General features: G+C 42.7%; 1 protein-coding gene across 1 annotated transcript in view; it reads left to right on the top strand.

Annotated features, from left to right (window-relative positions):
• Positions 1-699: 699 nt before the first annotated feature.
• The window catches only part of SYT10 (synaptotagmin 10), a 40219-nt gene continuing 21311 nt past the window's right edge, over positions 700-19607 (top strand). Inside the window, exons 1-2 of the mRNA XM_086884892.1 lie at positions 700-1239; positions 13097-13454. Of these exons, the coding sequence (XP_086741018.1) occupies positions 1089-1239; positions 13097-13454 (509 nt within the window). The 5' untranslated portion in view covers positions 700-1088. The remainder of the gene's footprint in view (positions 1240-13096; positions 13455-19607) is intronic.

The following is a 19607-nucleotide window of genomic DNA, read 5'->3' as shown; positions in this document are numbered from 1 at the left end:
AAAGAAAGCACAGCAGCACAGAAGTTAACTTCTCGTGCCCATGAAACCAAGACAGCCAAACAGCAGACTGCAGGCAGTGCTGCTTAGTGAACCACTAGCAGACGTCCTTCCTGCTATGCCTAGCTAGAATTAAGCATTGCAAGACATATGTATGCCATCGAACTAGAGGGATTGTCCCTCACAAACACAAAATTGTGTCAGAATTTCAGTAAGTAAATGAGCAAATTAACAGATGAAGTCTTGCTCAGCTCCACAGCCAATAACTGAAACAACCACTAGCGGTATATGCTGTGCTGATTTTTAGAAGTATATTCAAACACATGCCGTACCTCCAACTTTTTTATCTATAAAATAACCAAACTTTACAGATTTTGTTGAGAAAACAGACCAGACAACCGTACGGTTCCTCTAACTCCTTAAGAAGTTAAAGAAATAGACAAAATCCACCGTCCCCCTCCCTCCGCTGCGGAGAAGCGGAGCGGAGATGATGATTCGGTCAATGAAGTTATTCGACGCGGCTCGGTAGCCCGCGCTGAAGATGCCCCTCCCGAGGTCACCTCGCAATAAACGCTGGGGGAAGAAGGAGGGGAGCGATGGGGAGCCAGCTCCGCTTCTTCCTTGTGGCGCGATGTGCGGCCGGAGCGCCGGCTGCCCCCGCTGCCCCGCGGCTCCCGCGGCCGGGAGGGGCCGGCGCTCCGCCCGCCGCTCCCCGCACCGCCCACCGCACCGCGCCGCGCCCGAGCGGGGCCGCGGGGCGGGGGAAGGAAAAGTTTCCCGGGGGATGCGAGGGCCCCCCGCCCCCCGCGCCGGGCTGCCATTGGCCGAGCCGCCTGCCGGAGCACCGAGCCACACAAAAGGCGTTGCTAAGTGGATGTTTATTTTTTTCTCCCTCTTTTTATTTTTTTTTTTCCCTCCCCCCCCCCCCCCCTTTTTTTTTTTTTTTGCCTCCCCCCGCTCCTTCACTACTTCTTCGGTTCACTCGCGCCGCTCCCGCCGCCGCCGCTCCGCTCCCCGCGGGAGGCAGCGCGGCTCGGGCGCGGAGCCGTCCCGCGCCGGCCATGGCCTAGCGGCGGCGGCCGGGGCACAAGATGAGTTTCCCGGCCGAGGACGGCGTGGGCAGCCTCTGCCACAAGGCGCTGCAGATCATCTCGGAGCTGTGCCTGGGCGGGCAGGTGGAGCGGGAGAAGTGCGCCGGCATCTTCCCCCTGGAGAGCGCCCGGCAGGGCATCGGCGGCACAGGTACCGACACCTGCCCCGCCGCCGGGCTCGTCCTGCCGCCGCCGCGGGGCGGACGGCGAGGCGGGGGCGGCCGGAGAGCGCAACTTTTTCCTTTGCTTTCCCTGCGTGCGGAGGGGGCGGAAGGGGTGGGGGGCAGGCACGCAGCCCGCTTTAAAATCCGCTCCCTCTCGCAGCCCTCCGAGGCCGCCGAGGAGCGCTGAGGGGAGCGCCGGGACCGGCGCTGCGGGGCAAACGCGGGGGCAGCGGGTGCGGGGCCGGGGAGCAGGGCCGGGTGCCGAGGGGACAGCAGTCGCCGCCGGAGACGGCCCCGTAGCCTCGCAGCTCTCTCGTTTGCCGCCCGCAGCTCCGCTTCGGAGAGGTTTTCCCCGCCACGGGAGTTTGTCTGTATGGAAAGCCCGGCCCCGGGCTGCTGCCGCATGTGTTTGCGGGGCCGTGCGTGAGGGGAGCGGGGAGCGGGGAGCGGGGCAGGGGCTGCGTTCCGTGCTCTCGGGCTCTCTGGGCTCTCGGGCTCTCTGGGCTCTCTGGGCTCTCTGGGCTCTCGGGCTCTCTGGGCTGCACCCGCTCGCCCTCTCCTGTCCCCGGCCGTCCCTCCGCGTGTGACGCTGGGGGCCCGGGCAACAGGTTGGGCTGCGGGGAGTGCGGGCAGCGCTCGGGGCTCGGGGAGCGGCTCGGCACGTCCCGCCTGCCGGTCTCCCCTTCCTCAGTGGGGCTGGAGTGATTTGCATCCTCTCCGCTCATCGCTGGGGGAGGCAGGAGAGCCGTCTGACAGGCAGTGGGAACCTGTGGAGTCAGGGCAGAACTTCGGTCCGGCACAGGAGACTTGCCCAGGAAATTTTGGGTAGGGTGGAAGGAGAAAATCAGGGTTAGTATAAAAATTCCAAATTCAGAAAAAATGTCATAATGAAACTAAGATTTTGAGTTCTGAAAGCGGTGTCTTTAGTCCCTGATAGCTGGGTTTTCTACACCTTTTGGAACTGACTCTGCACCTTTCCATTATCCTGTGTGGTGCTCTCTGGACACCTTGTTTTCCTTGGCACTCATTTTTAGGACAGGGCTTGAAAAATTGCACTGAGTTCTGTGCTTAATTTCTGCTAGAAGAGTTTGATAACCTCTACTGTCTGTCCATAAATGCAAATGAACAGCTTGCATTATGGCCAGCAAATGCCAAGTGTAATAGTGCAAATTAAATTAATTAACACTGGGTCATGTAAAGCAGCAGGTTCTCAGCGTGTGCCCCAGCTGCACTGTCGCTGCCACGGCAGCTGATGGGCTTTTTGTTGTTGTTTTCTTTTCTTTGAATACTCATAGATTTTACCACAAATCCTGGGTTATTTGTAGTATCTCAGATCAAAATTACTGGTGTCTGACCCTGCCCTACTCAGCCCAGCCCGACCCAGCTGCCAGGCAGGGCAGCAAGGCGAGAAGAGGCAAGGGGGCTGCAGCCTCTCCCCCAGCACGTATCATGAATATTCTGATCATGCTCTGTGATAATCTTCATGGTCAAAATGATAGTAGGTTGAATGAAAATAGCATTACCCTATGGAGCCTGGAAACTGGGCTCTGCAAAGTTGGTGTATAAACAGGTGGGATATGAAGGACACAAAACATTCCACGAGGTAAACCAAGATCTGCTGTTTAGAGAATGTGAATCTTCAACATTTGGTTCAGTATTGCACTGTGTATAATAAGAGGAGCTTCTTTTTAAACATCTCTTGAAAGTCAACGATCTTCTTGGGTTTCCATTTGTAAACCCTGATTACCCTACAATTGTTGCATTAGGGAAAAAAATACAGTTAATAGATCAGGAGCTGGAACCACTGGGTGCCACATGTCAGCTGAATTCCTGAATCTCACTTTTTCCCCCTTAAAAGGAGACCAATATTAGATGATGGGTGTCAACTTTATTGAGATGCACAGTGTATTGAGCATTATATGATTAACAACACTACTAATGAACATATATTAATACTCTGTCTCCAGAGGAGGAACAGACACACTGTCATTGTTGATAATTGACAATATTTTAATATGTAAACACTTGGGTAGACAAGATATAAATATAACTTGCACCAACATTATGAGCAAAAATACTCTAAAACCAGTTTAAGCTGAGGGAAATGGTGTCATTGAAAGGTGAGCCATGCCATCTTCTTCTCTTGAAATGCACGTAGAGTTCCTTGTCACCTCTACGGATAAAGCAAATGCTGTCCAGAGCATTGAACAACCATAGATTCTCTTCATTAAAGGTGGAAATGTAAAGTTGATTCCATTTTCCTTGTCTCAAAAAGATACCTAAAAGTGTCACAAAGGTAGAATAGGAAAAATTCACTGATGAGAGAGAAGTCTAAACAGTACCTAGCCTGGCAGAGCTCAAGAAGCATTTGGACAATGCTTCCAGGCACATGGTGCAATTCTTGGGGATGGTCCTGTGCAGCGCCAGGAGCTGGTCTAGGTGATCCTTGTAGGTCCCTTCCAACTCAGAATATTCCATGATTCTGTAAACCATGAGACAAATATTTGGAAAGAACAGTGCAAGCAACCTTTCAGGAAGAGTAGATGGTAAAAAGGAAAGTCAACCCTTTCTGTTTAATACAAGGGAAAAAAACATGCTCTGGAAATTGAAAACACTGTGAAATGCAACTAGAACTGCATTGATATGGTTACATTAGTGAGCGTGGTGACAGCTTTCTGCTCAGCTAGACCATGGAAAGCAGCCAAGCTTCTCAGAGGAATCAGCTACTTTAGGCAGAAGATGCATCACCCAATCACAGGCTCAAAGCAAAATATGAGGCAGTATTGGCTCCATGACCCAAGAAATTTTAGAGGGAAGCAGAGATTCTGGGCAGTGATTTCTTTTGATAGTGCATATGCCTAGATGGGAGAAAGAAGCATAAAAAAGACAACAGAAAAAAAAACAAAGAAAAGAAAGCTGGAGACACAGTCAGAAGAAGAAATGGTGAGTATGAGTCTGGGGAGGCTGAGTTTAGCAAAATGAAGTAACAAAGCAGAAAGGGGATATTCAGGTTTCCTGCCAATAAGGGAACAGACAGGATTACATAAAAGAAATTACTGATTATTCAACAGGTTTTTTTCCTCTCAGTGCCAGAGACCAACACCTTAGGACCCTCAATTACTGCTCACTACTTGGGTCAAGAAGGGGTGATCTTATTTAGTGTAAAGAGCAATCAATCTACAGAACTTACAGCAAATAATCTTCATGAGACAGAAAATTTTGTAAATTTCTAAGAACTTTAGTCAAGTGAATATAAACATCTGTTGTTATATTTTCTGCCCCAGTAATTACAAGAACTATTAATTAGCTCATCTCAGGGGAATGCTCAAGTGAAAAAATTAGGAAGCTGCTTAGGTATATGGTACCTTTTTATGATTAGATGACTGTGAATTTTCTTCTGAAAGTTATAGCATTTCTGGCAAAATGCTCAATTAGATGTGCAGCTGTTTTGTTTTAATTTTATATCATCAGTACATTTAGGCAAAATAATTAAGATGTCAATTATAAGAGTTAAGGTGGAAAATAAATGGGAGCTGGATGTGCAGGATTTCACATAATAAAATTTATCTCTAAACATAGTAAATTATTAATTTTCTTTAACTGTCCCAAACTCATATGCAGTGTGGTTATACTGGTATCCTGGCTCAGGTTATCTCATTAATAAAGAGGTCTAATTAATTCTTTCCAGCTAAGCATCCCTCCTCATTTTCAATGGAACTAAGCACATCAAAGGTCCCAGTTGTGAGCATTTCTGAAGATTAAGCCAGTTGCACACAGCATAATGAGAGGAGTTTGGACATTCTGCTCTAGGGACACATGTTTAAAATTCATTTTATGTCCTCTGCAAATGGTGGGTGCTTTGTGCTCTTTGCCTTTTTTTAGGCCTGCTGGTCATGCAAAACTTTATTCTCTCATTATCGGTTCCCACGGGTGAGCAATGTTTATTACAGAGCTGGAAAACCAGCTCTGTTATAAACATTGAGGACATATTTTAACCCACTAGAGTGGGCAGTGAATATCTTGAGAGTGATGTTCACTCCTGCTCCTTTGCTTGTCAAACAATTGATTTTTGAAAGTTGACCATGCAAAGAGCATCCGCTTCTAGGGGATAATTTGTTATTCATGTAAATATTCTACTGACAGTTATTCTGTTAACAGTTTAACCTACCAAGTTTTTAACCCTACCCTTGATTGACAGTCTACTAAAAAAGTACAGAGGAAGTAAGAAAGTACTAGGGCATCCTGCACATGGCCAGTCTGTAATACAGACTCACTCTTCCATGAAGAGCAGTGTCTTGTGTCTTCCTGCTGCAGTGGCACGTGCCTCCTGTTGGCTGTCAGAAGCTTCTCTGGCAGCTCTCAACCTGCTGGATGGCAGCTGATGGTTTACATTTAGTCCTGCTTCCTTTGGACACGCTGCGTTCACGCACACAATGCGCGCACATCCACAAACAGCGTGAGCTGTAGCTATGCTTGCACTGCCTGGCTGTATTTACGAGAGGGGGAAGAGCAGATGTACCCCACAGAGTGCTTGTAAATTCTTCTCAGTTGTGCCAAAGCAAGCGTGAAGGGGACGAGAAATGGCTTGGACAAATGTGAAGGCTACTGAGATCAGGGTAGGGCTGTCATACAAGAGAGGAGCATTTTTCTTTGTGATAAAGTAACTGTTGTGTGAAACAAGTGAGCATTCTGTTACAGAGAAATGAAACAGTGTCTCTGCTACAGGGGAACTTGAGAAAATCAAGCAACAAACATTCTAACAGTTAAGAGACTGACCAAATGACTTATTGTACAGTTCCTCACCTGGTTAGATCAATGTTACTATCAGAGAAATAAGGCTTGGTGGGAAAAAAGTGCAGGGTTACTGAAAAACATGACTTACAAAATCAGTGTTAACAATCTGTGAAAACCAGAAATGTATTGAATTCAGCAGTGTAAAGGCAAAACGGTGGGGAGGAGGGGAGTCAATGTACCATTGAGATCAGATTTATTTACAGCAATGTGAAGGCAGTCACAACAATGCAGACAACAGCAATACATAGTTTAAAAAAAGAGGTTTACAAAAGAATCTTCCTCTATACACATTTTGTAAAGAAATACGGGGGGAAAATACAGAAAGATTTGCACCATCTGGAGGACAAATCTGCAAAGATGAAGAGACAGTGTTTTCCTGGGTCCTGTCATATGTGTGAGATATTTGTTACATAATGCTGGGTAAGAATAAACATGACAATTCAATTCAAAGATGACACTTGAGCTGCATGAACCTCCTTACAGCTTATGGTTTGCTTGTGGTGAACAGCAGTCCAGTGAGCTTATGGTGTGTTCTAATTTACTTGTCTCATCTGAAAGAGGACAGTGAGGGCTTCTTGTAGACACAAAGAGGATCTCAAAAGTCTGAGAACTGCATGGGACCAAGCCTAAGACTGGGTTTTTTTTCATTTAATGGAAAGCTAAATGGGCAGGTGTGGGTCTAGCAGAGAGTCCTTCCTGTTAAGTGAGAGTCAACAAGCAGAAAAGCATGCAGGCCAGGAAAAGCCTTGAGAGTGAAGACCAACAATTCATAGACCCAGCTAGGCAAAAGTGAGAACCATCATCTATAATACAGCTTAGATAAATTGATTTTGACAAGAGATTAATAATTCTGCATGCGGTGATCATGTAGTAACTCACAGTGATCCCTGAATTCATTTGGTTTCCTTCCTGTCAGGAAAAAAAAGCTATCAAAGAGTTCTGCTATGATTAAGAAGTGATCTACCAGCCAGAAAATGGTGGTGGCTGTGTGGGACAAATTCAGACACCAGAATGAATTAACAGGGAGGGAACACATTCACAATAAGGCCAGAGCAAAAGTTTGAGGAAGATCTTCTAAGGATGCTTCTCCATGAGAACAGGAGAGGAGGTAACACCCACTCTTTTAAGTGAAAGGCTTTTTTTGCCATTTGGTATCTACATCAGGTGTTTTGACAGGTTCAGACTGAGAGAGAAAATACAAGACTCTGCACCTGTCACATTCTGAGGCAAGCTAGAGCATCATGTCCCCATCTGAAGGGATTTGGATAAGACAGAGGTAATTGTGAAAGATCTGCTAATGCAAAGAGAAAATTAATACCAGCAAGTTTTTTATGTGCTTAAAATTTTCCCAAGGAAAACCAAACATCAGAAATGGTGGGTTTTCTAGTTCATCTACATGGGGATAGCGAAGATTTATTGCCCCCCAACCTTTTATAATTTATAAGGGCCCTGCTTTGCTTCAAATCCTAGAAAACCGTAGACATTAATTTTTCTGATTGAGCTGACTCCTGCTATTACATACACAAGTGTTCCTTTATTATGGAAAGGGTAAAGTTCCTTATGGCTTGATGAACAGGAGAACAAATTCAAAGTAAAATACATTTGAACACAGGTTACAGACATTGCACTTTAAATATTTAAGAGAACCAAGATCAGATACAGACAAAGTGTGGTTCACATCAGATGTGCCTGACCCTCATACTCCTGGGCATCTGTGTGGTGTTTCTGTCTCCAGTCAGGATCATGGATTTCTGGGGTATGTTTTTCCACATGCAGCCTCATAAATTGTACATTGCCTAAAATGTAAGAAACCTTAATTTGATTTTCAAATGGAAGTCTGCCGATGTGCATGTTTGCAAACTGATCCATGAACAGACCTTTTCTGAGGCAAGTTCCAAACAAAAACTTTTTGGAATCTGTACTACCTAACTCAAAGCTCAAGACATTACCTCGCATCCACAAAGTTTAAAAAAAAAAAATAGCATCACATGGGGACATTTCTGAAGTACTTGCCTGATACAAAAGCCTGGCTATCAAGGAAAATTTTATGGTAGAAATGTATCAGAGGATATTTATAAAAATACAGAGAATTTTTGAGGCTTCTCAATAGACATGCCTTTCTTAAATGAGAAATATAAAATTGTCCAAAATTCCATGTCTTGAAAGAGTAGTATTTAATTTAAAAAGCATGAGGAAACAGGATGCTTTCAGTTATTAAATTTTATCAAGACTAGAAATATGACATTTAGAAGAGATGTCAGTAAAGAAAGTTCACCAGAAGTGAAATGAAGTCATTGGAAGGTCTCCCACTTACCTGAAGGGGATGGTATGATAAAAAAGACCTTCTTGACATTCCTGTGTATACCAAGCATGAGAACAAGAACAGGAAATGCATAATTCTGTAAAAATAATTTTGCATTTTCAGAGGGATATCCTGTTCTGTGCAAATCTAAATCATTGCAGACAAGCTGCAATTATCAGTTCAGAAAGAGTTGTTCCAGATGGTTTGTGTTTTCTTTTAGACCAGAGACCAGTGAGGGCATTATTCACAATGTTGACAATTAATGCTATCCCAGCAGTGTCTATATCTCCTTCTGCCCTTAAAAACTTAGGCAGTCTTTGAATTTATCACCAGTTCTCTGTCTTTAAATAATACTTATGTATGTGAAGTGCAACCCTGCTCTGGTGACAAATCTATCCTTCAGTACCCATTTTTCTTCCCAACCAGGATTCCTTGTCAGGGATGTGAAGACGCTCCAAATCTGTGGAACTTTCTCTTAATGTTTTACATTCTTCAACCAAACATCCTATAAAAACTTAGTATAAGAGACATATCCAGCTTAACACACACATCTGCTCTTCTGATTATTTCAGTCTTCGCATAAATCTCACGTAATTGCTCAGCTGAGTGACTGACAGAAGGAAGGACATGAGACAGTATGCTTTTTATGTCAATTTTTATTTTATAGCATAGTGATTGCTTTTTAGCACTTGTGGCAATAAATGTAATTAAGTAGTTTTTCATACTGAACTATTTTCTGGTCCATTTTCTTGCAATTCAAATATTTCCTATATTTGTTGCACTGTGAAATTCAATATGTGAGCTTCTTTAATTCATTAATAAAATAGCAAAAATTGAGACTACGACTGTTCATAGAATCAGCTCCTTATCTGTGCTTGTGAGACTTTAGATGTTTCATGGGATTATTTTACAGATATAAAACATATATTTTCTGTAAAGATTTTGGGAGCTTTTTTAACTGTGAAGTAGTTTAATGGAAATAGAGAAAAACCGCTTAGAGAAAGTTGAAGTACGGGAGTAGGTGTTGAAAGGAGACAACAAGTTATTTGAAGGCTTGAAAAATGTCTTGCGGTGAAAAACTTAAATTAGAATTGGCTAGAAATGCTTTGATGCAATGTTTTTCAGCTGATAGTATCTATTCATCATATTGAAGCTCTGCTGGAAGGGATCAATTTTCATATTTCTGGTTTTGAAATGTTTCCAGCAGTTTCAAAGTTGTTAAAACATCCTCCTCCAACATTTTCCAAATGGAAAAAAACCCTACAATTTTCAGTCTAAAAGTCTTCCTCTCAAAATATAACCTAATTATTCCAACTGTCCCTGAACTGAGCTGGAAATATTGCAAATCACCCAAAATTGAATTTATTTTTGTTTTCTTCTTTTGTTTCTTAATTTTTATTTATTTCTGGCAGACCATCAACGTTTTCAAGAGTTCTATTTTTTGTCACACTTTGAGAACAGAAAAAAAATTTGGTCAGGTTGCCTGACCATTTGTCTGGTTCAGTCCAGCAAAGGAGGTTCTTCAGTGAGGCCTACCTCTGTATGAATATATTAAATTTGCTTTTGACTGTGTGTCGGGTTAACCTGGCCAGGTTTTGGTAGCAGGATGGGGGTTTCTGTGAGAAACTGCTGGAAGCTTCTCCCATGCCCAACAGAGCCAAGGCCAGCTGGCTCTGGGATGGCCTAGGCCAAGCACTGAGGGGTTGCAGGAAAACATTTCTAAGGAGAGGGAAAAAAATCTGTGCATCAGCAGCTAGAAGAGGGGAGTCAGAATTTGTGAGGAACAACTCTGCAGACACCAAGATCTGTGAAGAAGGAGGGGAAGAGGAGCTCCAGGTGTGACAGTGAGTTGCCTCCCACTGCAGGTCTTCACCGCCACAGCCCGTGGAGCATCCGAGTCCCAAATTCCCAAAGGAAGCCGTGACCCTGTGGGGAGCTCACCCTGCAGAAGGCTCCTGGCAGGATCTGTGGACTCGTGGAAAGAGAGAGGATCCCTCACTGGGGCAGGTTTGCTGGCAGGACTCACGGGCCTCTAGTGGGTGTGTGTTGGAGCAGTCGGCTCCCTAAGGCCTGATCCCAAAGGCCTGCTCCCAAAGGCCTGATCCCAAAGGCCTGCTCCCAAAGGCCTGATCCCAAAGGCCTGATCCCGAAGGCCTGATCCCAAAGGCCTGATCCCGAAGGTCTGATCCCTAAGGCCTGATCCCAAAGGTCTGATCCCAAAGGCCTGATCCCAAAGGCCTGATCCCAAAAGCCTGATCCCAAAGGCCTGATCCCAAAGGCCTGATCCCAAAGGTCTGATCCCTAAGGCCTGATCCCAAAGGCCTGATCCCAAAGGCCTGATCCCAAAGGCCTGATCCCGAAGGCCTGCTCCCAAAAGCCTGCTCCCAGCAGAAGGGACCCGCTGGAGCAGCACGTGAGAAGGACTCACACTGGAGATTGGGCAGGACTGTTTCCTGTGGCAGGGACCGCACACCGGGGGAGAGCAGTGGGGCAAGGGTGTGAGGAAGAGGAGGGAGCAGAAGAGACAGTGTGCGATGAACTGATGCAGCCTCTGTCCCCCCGTGCTGCTGGAGAGGGGAGGCAGAGAAAGCAGGAGTGAAGCTGAGCCCCAGAAGAAGGGAGGAGTGGGGCAAAGTGTTCCATGGTTTGGTTTTGTTAGTCACCATTGATTTGACTGGTAATAAATTCATTTCCTCAAGTTAAGTCTGTTTTGCCAATGACAGTAATTGCTGAGTGATTTCTCCCTGTCCTTATCTTGACCCACAAGCTTTTTTGTTATATTTTTTCTCCTGTCCATCTGAGGAGGGGACTGACAGAGCAGCTTTGATGGGCCTCTGGCATCTGTCAATCAAACAACTAGAGACCATTCCCTGGCACTGAGGTCATGCAAGAGCCTCTCTCCTTGCTATTAATGTCTGTCATCTGCTGAAACAGAAGGGTCACATCCAAACCACCCACTAAGAATGATAATTTTCCTGTTCTAATTCCTGATCATAGGAATTAGACTAGGCTAGGAATTGACTGGGAGGGCATGATCTCCAGACTCCAATGTTTTCTATATGTTTTTGCCTTTTGCATGTATTTTCATGAGGAGTGGTCTGTAAGTTTGTTACTGAGAAATGCACCTGGATATTATATATAAATAAAGAAAAAAATCCCAAATTTTCATCTTCAGCTTTCTATCTTCAGCATTCTGCTTCATCTTTCTATCTTCAAATCTCATAAGGGTTGGTGAGGTACATACTGTTTCATGGAGCTAATCCATACCTTTTTGCTCATGTGAAAATCTATAAAAATATGCTCAAACTCTCTTTGCACTTTTCCAATGATTCAGTTAAGTAGCTTGTAGCCTGGAGTTATGGATACAAAGTATTAGCTGTTAAACTGTCAAGACTTGTTGTAACAAAGAGCAGCAGCCATGGCTTGAGGGATATTTAAGCAGGGTTTTGTGAATAATTTTAAGACACATAAAAGGCTGTTTTGAAAAGGAAAGGGATTTTTTTGGCTATAATATTGCAGGATACTGGAAAAATCAAATGGAAGCATGTCACATAGAATAAAACTCCTAATTAGGAATCAACTGGCAGTCCTGGTGATCCACCATCTCCTAAAAGACAAGTGTGTCCACGGAATTTTGTTGGTATAAAATCTGTTCTCCTATCTTTGGCCAGGCTATTGGATATTCTAAGCAGTTTTGGCAGCAAAAGTCAAATACAGGGCAGCAGGAGTAGCTCAGCGTACAGCATGATCTCCGTACAGCTCAGGGCATTTCACTGTGCTCTCTGAAGCCAGCTGCATTTTCACAGCAGAATTTTAGATACTGTTATATCTGTGCTATCTTAGTCTGACACAGTCTTGGTGCAGAGCTGACAATTTAACCACAGAAATCTCTTATTTATGACAGACTTTATCTTGTTCCTATTTACGCCTGAAAGTTAGGTTTTAAAATGTTTCTGAAGCAGCTGGCACACAGAGTCAGGAATTTGGCAAATCTTGAAGAAATTTGTGCATCAGCCTAGCAGTTTAGATCTAATCTGTCTTCATGTGTACTGATAGAAAGTGTTGACTGTGGCTTAACTTCTTCATCGATGTGTTCTTGATATTCTAAATATGTGTTCTAAAGAACAAAGCATCAACAACCTTTGACTGAAATTAAAGTTGTTGATGTTTTCAGAGCTGCATCCTCCACCTGAAGTCAGTAAGTAAAGGGATGTGTACATTACCAGTAAGGAGAAGGCTGTCAATATAGGTGCTTGTTTTCAAAATTGGAAATCTAGATTTGGGAACAGAATTCTCATGTTTTTGCTTTAAGTCTCTGGGAGGATATTTGTTGTTTGATTAAAATAACTTTGCTTTAGCAAAGTAGGTCAATATTTCTTTCACCTACTGACCTCAAAGCCCTCAGCCAACAGTGGCTGGGATTTCTTGGGGATTGTTTCCTTACTTCCTGAGAAGGAAATTTCCTGAGAAGGATGTCTGAGTATGTGGTATACATACTGGCCCTTGGTCTGAATAATTAAAGGAATGTTTGTGAAGCAGATATTAGAAAATAATAACATCTTAAAGATACAGGATTAGCTATCAAAAAGAAGAAAAAAGAAGAAAAAACTCAGAACTTTAAATAGGATTTTAAGGCTCTACACACAAACATAATAATAAAAATGCTTCTATCTCCTTGCCAATTTTAATTATTTTTTTTCTCTACATGTTTGTCTGTCATGATGATTTTTGTTTCTAATTCCTTGCAGACGTCTCAGTCAGTCTCTTGGCAGTTGTCGTCAGCTTCTGCGGGCTCGCCTTGCTGGTGGTCTCACTTTTTGTCTTTTGGAAGCTCTGTTGGCCCTGCTGGAGGAGCAAACCTCTCACCTCCAGCGCCAGTAATGTCCCGCAGAGCAACTCCAGCGCTCCTACGGAGGTTTTGGAGAACAGCGAGAAAAAGGAAGTGAAAGAAGATGGGAAAGCTACCACCAAGGTACTTGAAGCTGCTATGAAAATCAGCCACACTTCACCTGACATACCAGCAGAGGTCCAGAATGCACTGAAAGAGCACCTGATCAGACATGCTCGGATGCAGAGGCAGATCACTGAGCCCACATCCTCATCACGGTAAGTCAAAGGCACTCACACTTGTGGCACCTCTCCCAGGAACAAGTAGAGCAGGAATGCTGCTGAAAATTTCCAGGATCCTGGATTATTCACAGGTTTCTTAGCAGTTATGGGTGAAACATCAGTCTTGTGAGTGTGAAGCCACGTTGTTCTTTGGACAGAATATTCTAAAACATTTCAGTTACATAACCATTTTAACATATGGAAGGGAAATCTACATCTTCTACTACTTTGAAAAGATAGATGTTGCTACTTTAAGCTTTTCCTTTTTGGTTTTTGATTACAAGAAAACATAGTTCAGTGGTTTTTTTTGAAGAACTGCAAGTCTAGATTTTCACAGAGATGTTTTTTATAGATATATCAGTTGTTTTTGCAGATGAAAGTTTCCCTCTCAACCAAATAAATGATAGGTTCATTGTCGATGGCACATTTCTCTAAGGCATGGTTTGCTGATTACGAAGGAATTAAAATTCCAGTCTAAAAATACAGATCCTTGTGGACTGATCTTAAAGCTGTACAGATTCCATATAGGTCTACAAATAAATGACAAGCATGCAGCATTCCTTAGTGGTTTCTTTAGTATTAAAGTGGAGGACACAAACTTTAATTTTGCATTAGATGCCACTTTATATTGTAAAGCTGTGAAGACATGCAGATACCTATAGATTCAAATGGGATTTTCTTCAAACACTGTCAGCAAATTTAATGCATAGGAACAAACAATGAACTGCAAAGATCAAATCCTAAGATAAAAAGGAGATTGTTTTATAAGCAAAGATTGGGAAAATTAAGGTTAAAAGAGGCACCTGACGTATTGTGTAATGCCATAAATTACAGTACAGATACTGTGTAGGATGTAGGTTTTTGTCAAAATGCCATTTGCTAAGGAAACACATACCACCAAAAAAAATAAAATCCCCAAACCAACCAAATTAAAAAACCCACTAAACCCAAAGAAACAAACAAACAAACAAAAAGGGTCACATTTGCAATAATCAGAGACAAAAGAAGGAGAAGACACATGCTTTACACTGAGCAGGCACATACCTTGCTGGCCTCCTGGGAGCCCTAAAGACAATGTTTGGCCAGCTCAATGCACTCGTTGTGGCAGTGAGTGCTCAAGTGCTTTTGCTCAGCTATTCCAACCTCATGAAACAGCCAACAGGAAGCCACAGGAAGCTCACAAAATGAGAGCACTCCAGCCAGAGGAGGTCTGACTGACTTGAGCAGCCGAAGCATCTCCTGAATTATGAGGCTGTCCAGCTGGCTTTAAGCCACATTACCCTGGCTCTGCCTGGTTCCTGCTACTGTATCCATCTGCTCAGAACAGGAGCACAGCATCCAAACCACACTGAGCAACATTGCCACAAAGCTTAGATAATTCTGAACTTGTAACTGTTCAAACTAAACACAGGGGAGCAAATATTGGTACAGTTTAGCATGACAAACCCATTACCCAGCTCACTGCTACCTAAAAAGATATTAACTGAAAGAGTTTTACCCATCAAATCCAAGTATTCAGACTGTCTGACCTCCTGAACAGACAGAAGAAATGGCTGGCTGGCAAATGGACTTGAATAGCCCCAGTGGTACTATAGGGGAAGAAAGAAGTTCCAGGGATATGCTCCAGATCTACTTCAGGCAGTGAAAATATTCTCACAGGTCTCTAGAGTGATTTGGACTGGGATCTAAATTAATACAAAATATTTGTTAAGCCAAGGACAGTTTTACAAAAGAAAAACCGCCTACCAATACCAGTCTTTGTGCAACCTCGTAAAGGAGGTTTCTTTTTATCTTCTCAAGATTATCAGGGTTAAATCTCCTCTGAAAGGGATAGTTCCTGTGCTTTGAGTAACTCACAGTCCCACTACAGCAACAGTCTGTCACTTCTCTCAGCATATTTATATATGCATATATATACATATATATATATATATATATATATGCATTATATACATACTCATTGAGTAGCAGGGTGTTTGGAAACATCACTTTCTTTTAGAGTTGAGTGAAAAATTCTGCATCCTTTAACAAAACATGTTTAGAATGACATGTGCCTTAAAAATTACCCAGAAATGGTGATCTTTCTGTTTGTAAACACATTTTATCTACATCCTGCCTTCCTTAAGGGAGTCTTAACTGAACAGCCCATATTAGTTGCTGCTGCCAAGAATATCATGTATGACAACATTTAAACCAATTTTCTGAATTATTCCTTACTGTGTGTTGCCCCAGCTGGCAACAATGTACCAGCAAAATGACTAAAACCTGACTCTGGTGCCCTTGATTGGGGACCCTAAGTAAAAAGCAGCCAATGGCAGATGCAGAGGAAGTGTAACTTCTCTTCCACCATCTTCAATGCAGCACTGCTTTGTTGCCCTCAGGAGTCCTGAGGGATGCAGATGAACCCTCTTCTAAAAGGATTCCTTTGACAAAGGATCTGAGAGAAATGCTTGCTGTCTGGATTGTTTCCTGTACGCTGCTCTCACCTGAGCTGGGGCAATTTAAGGGTTGTAACCAGTTCTACAATGGGTTCATAAAGCTATCAGCTCTTAATAAAATAAGTTAAATCATATTAAGTCATTGTAATTGAAGCATGAGGATTTTAATAAGCCAATCAGAGCAACATTCAAATGTGCCTGATCACATTTTTTAGACTGTACATTTAACACTGAGACATGTTAGTCTGGGGAAATGATACTCTTCTGTTTAGTTATAACTACATATTTTTCATAGTCCCTGATAATATGAAAAGACCCATTTGTTAAAAGCTCTTTAGTCCTTGACATCAATTAACCAGTACACTACAGCAGAACTGCAGCAGTAGTGCTCATTTGCAAATATTTTTTGCTGTGTTATTGAGAACCATCCTTTCCCATACTCTGTGATAATATTTTGCAATATAGTTCATTGCTTCTATGAAAATCCAGTCTTCAAACACTCACCTGTATTTTCCAAGAACATGCTTTTTGCTCTTTAGCATCAGCTGGAGCGGAACATGTTGAGCCAGTCAGTTCCCAAGGGACACAAAGGCAAAAGAAGTGCTTGGGTTGGTTAAGGTTAAAGAAGAACAAATATATCTGTTGATTTTAGTGTTTGCAAAGAGAAGAGAGAAGTTCTGTCTAAATACCACCAGTGATCATGCCCTTTTCTGGATTTGGACCAAAAGATTGCTCTAATGCTATCTAGGAAAGCTAGACCTGAGTCACCTCTCATAAATCTCAAGTCATTTCATGAATCAGCATCCTATCCCTCCCTTTTGTCACAGATGTGTCTGTCTTACTGAGTTTGAAATCAGCTTCATAGTGTCATTATGCCCCTGAAAATACAGTTTTATATTAGATTTACATACAGATTTGCTATCACTCAAAATGCATTTGCTCTGTTACAGAAGGCAGGTCTACTATAGGAGTGGAGCATGTCATGTAAGAGTCAGTGGAGGCTGAAGTACATGGATTTGCACATGTTGGTAGCTCTGCCACATTTTAACAACCTGGTTTTCTTACATCCTTGTATTTCATTATCACAGTCATTAATCTCTTTGTTACTGCAGAACAAAGATAAATATGTTGCCATGACAACAATGAAACACCTTAATAATTAACAGACCAATTAGCTGTCTTGGTGAAATGCTGTGACTCAGAACAGATACTAGGCACTGTGTAATTAGGACTTTGGCTTACTAGAGCAAAAGTGCTGCTGATTCCCACAGGGAACAACCATACAAATGCATTCTTTTACTTTGTGACATCTCACAACAATTCAGCAGAGGATCTGAAATGCATGAAGTCTGAAAATTTCAAAGCTGGTACCTTAGAAATCATAGATTTGGGGTCTTCAATATTGCTTTTGCATGCATTAACTCAGATTGTCATAAACGCAAGGGAAGTTGAAGAAAAGAGAATTTGCCATGCACCTGTATCTGCTCAAACTGATGTCATACAACCAGCTTCACTGTTCCTCCTGCAAAGGCAGTTTTAGCTACTGCTTATGTACAACAGGGTTTGAACACGATACCCCCATGGCAGAGGGACTGGAACTGGGTGATCTTCCAGGTCCTTTCCAACTCAGACTATTCTATGACTCTGTGATCACCTCAATAGCGCAGCTGCAGGTGTGAGGGGCACCCAGGAAGGCCTCCCTGCACAGGTTTCCTTAGCACTGACCGAAGTAGCAGTAACACAGGTCTTCCTGGACCTCATTTTGAGTCAAAGATACTAAAAAGATAGTCCTTAAACTGCTGTCTGTCCAGGAATGTGCTACATTTTGGGTGGAGTTCAGCTCCTTCCCCATGTTCTGGCATGGCCATGAGGTTGTGCTTCTCGGAAGGCAAAAGCACCAGAACAGCTGTGAAACTCCCCACGGACAATATTCTACTTTTCTGACCAGTCAGGGCCTTTTCATTCCTCACTCCATTCCAATGTGGACATTAGACACTATGAATTCAGGGAGTTTTGATGTTTAAGAGGGAAGAAAATCTTTCAACTTGCCCATCTGTAGAGAAAAAGAGGCAAAGTGATGTGTTATTACATATATTACCGTATTAATTAATACATATGTTACAAGAGGGACGTATTGTTATCTAAATTTGAGATCCAAACACCTGGATTTTTTTCAGTTACTTCAAGTCTGGGCTATGAAGCTCTCCCTGCCCTGTTTTTGTGTTGAGCTAGGACTGCTCCCTGCACCTAGCAGGACTGAAAGAGCTGAAAGGGGTAACATTCTTGTCTATTATTGAATAGCTGCAGATTATCCTCTTGCATCTCTGCTCAGCTGAACTGTGGCAGTTTTGTGCTTCGTGCCTTCTGCAACCTCTTCACTTACAGCAAAAATACAAATAATATCTATGAAATGAGTCCTGGTTGCTTTCAAATGGACAGTTTGAATTTCTGTTTTAAAGAAAGAAACACACAGCTGTGACACCTCTTGTTTTCAGAACACAACACCACAGGGAAACCAAGCAATAAGGCAAGACTACGTGTGGCATTAATAAGCAATTGATTGCAAAAAGCAGAGGAAATTCTGACAATTGCATTGTTCTTTAATGGTAACTAAGTGTGCTCACAGGAGGAGGTGGTGAGCTTCTGCAGCACAGATTGTTGGGGTAGGGAAGTACCAAGGAAATGTAAAAATGCCTAAAAAATAAACTGGATAGTGTAGTTATAATGGCATCTGCTGCTGATAAATGCTGTGAAGCTTTATTTTATTTTTTTTTACAACACTAAGGTTGTATGGCACTCCAGGGGTTTGATTTCACTCTTAGTAAGAATGGCACTAAATTGCCATTTGGATTCATGAGCCAAGATAAGCCCATAAATATATATGTTTATGCAACATTGTATTATTCAGAATTGCAAGGAATTTAACATACTGTTTCTTGCTAGTGGCACAGGAATCAGCTTTCTAATACACAGCACAGGAGACCATGAGAACAAAAGGAGGGGGAAAAAAAGCAATGAAGCAATGGCACAAAATGGTTGGCAAAACTCTGAAACCCATTGCAGGCACAACAAAATATTCCCAGTGCTCTTGGAGAAGGCAGCCTGCCTCAGTGTAGCAGCTACCAGGCAGGTGTATATAAAATGTGGTAGGATGGCAAAGCTCTATGCTAAAAACCTCCAGGCACAACTCTGCATTTCTCTTTCAGGCGCCTTTCACTGTCATCAATGTGAAGGCTGGTAAATTATTAATTGGAAAACCACCATGGAATGCCTCCAAAAACTGGAGAGTACTGATGAAAATTCTGCAAGTGCTTTTTTTTTTTTTTTCTGTTTAACCATACTTTACTCCAGCCCTAGCAAAGTGGAATCATGCGAGGTTGGAACTGTCAACTTGTTCTGTGAAAGAACATGAATTCAGTTTCAGCAGCATAGTCTGAAAGCTAAGTTATAAATATATTTATTTTTGGTACAGTAGGTGTCCCCTAGGCCAAGAGATTAATTCTGAATTGTCATTTCCTCTCAAGGGTGCTTTAAGACTTGCAAAACACTGAAGGGGGTGTGGAGATAATTATTTTTTAATTCTTTTAAAGACAGGAGCCCTCACTAATTTTTTCTTATGTTTTCTTTTGAGACATGGTCTTTTCCCAGAGATAACCATGGCTTGTTTTATGTGTCTCTGTGTGTCTCTATGTGTCTGTGTGTGTGTGTGTGT

This window comes from Cyanistes caeruleus, chromosome 4, assembly GCF_971803275.1.
Source record: "Cyanistes caeruleus chromosome 4, bCyaCae1.hap1.1, whole genome shotgun sequence".
Classification (NCBI taxonomy): Eukaryota; Metazoa; Chordata; class Aves; order Passeriformes; family Paridae; genus Cyanistes; species Cyanistes caeruleus.
The sequence above is the reverse complement of the archived record's forward strand: the minus strand, read 5'-3'. Positions and strand labels throughout refer to the sequence as shown.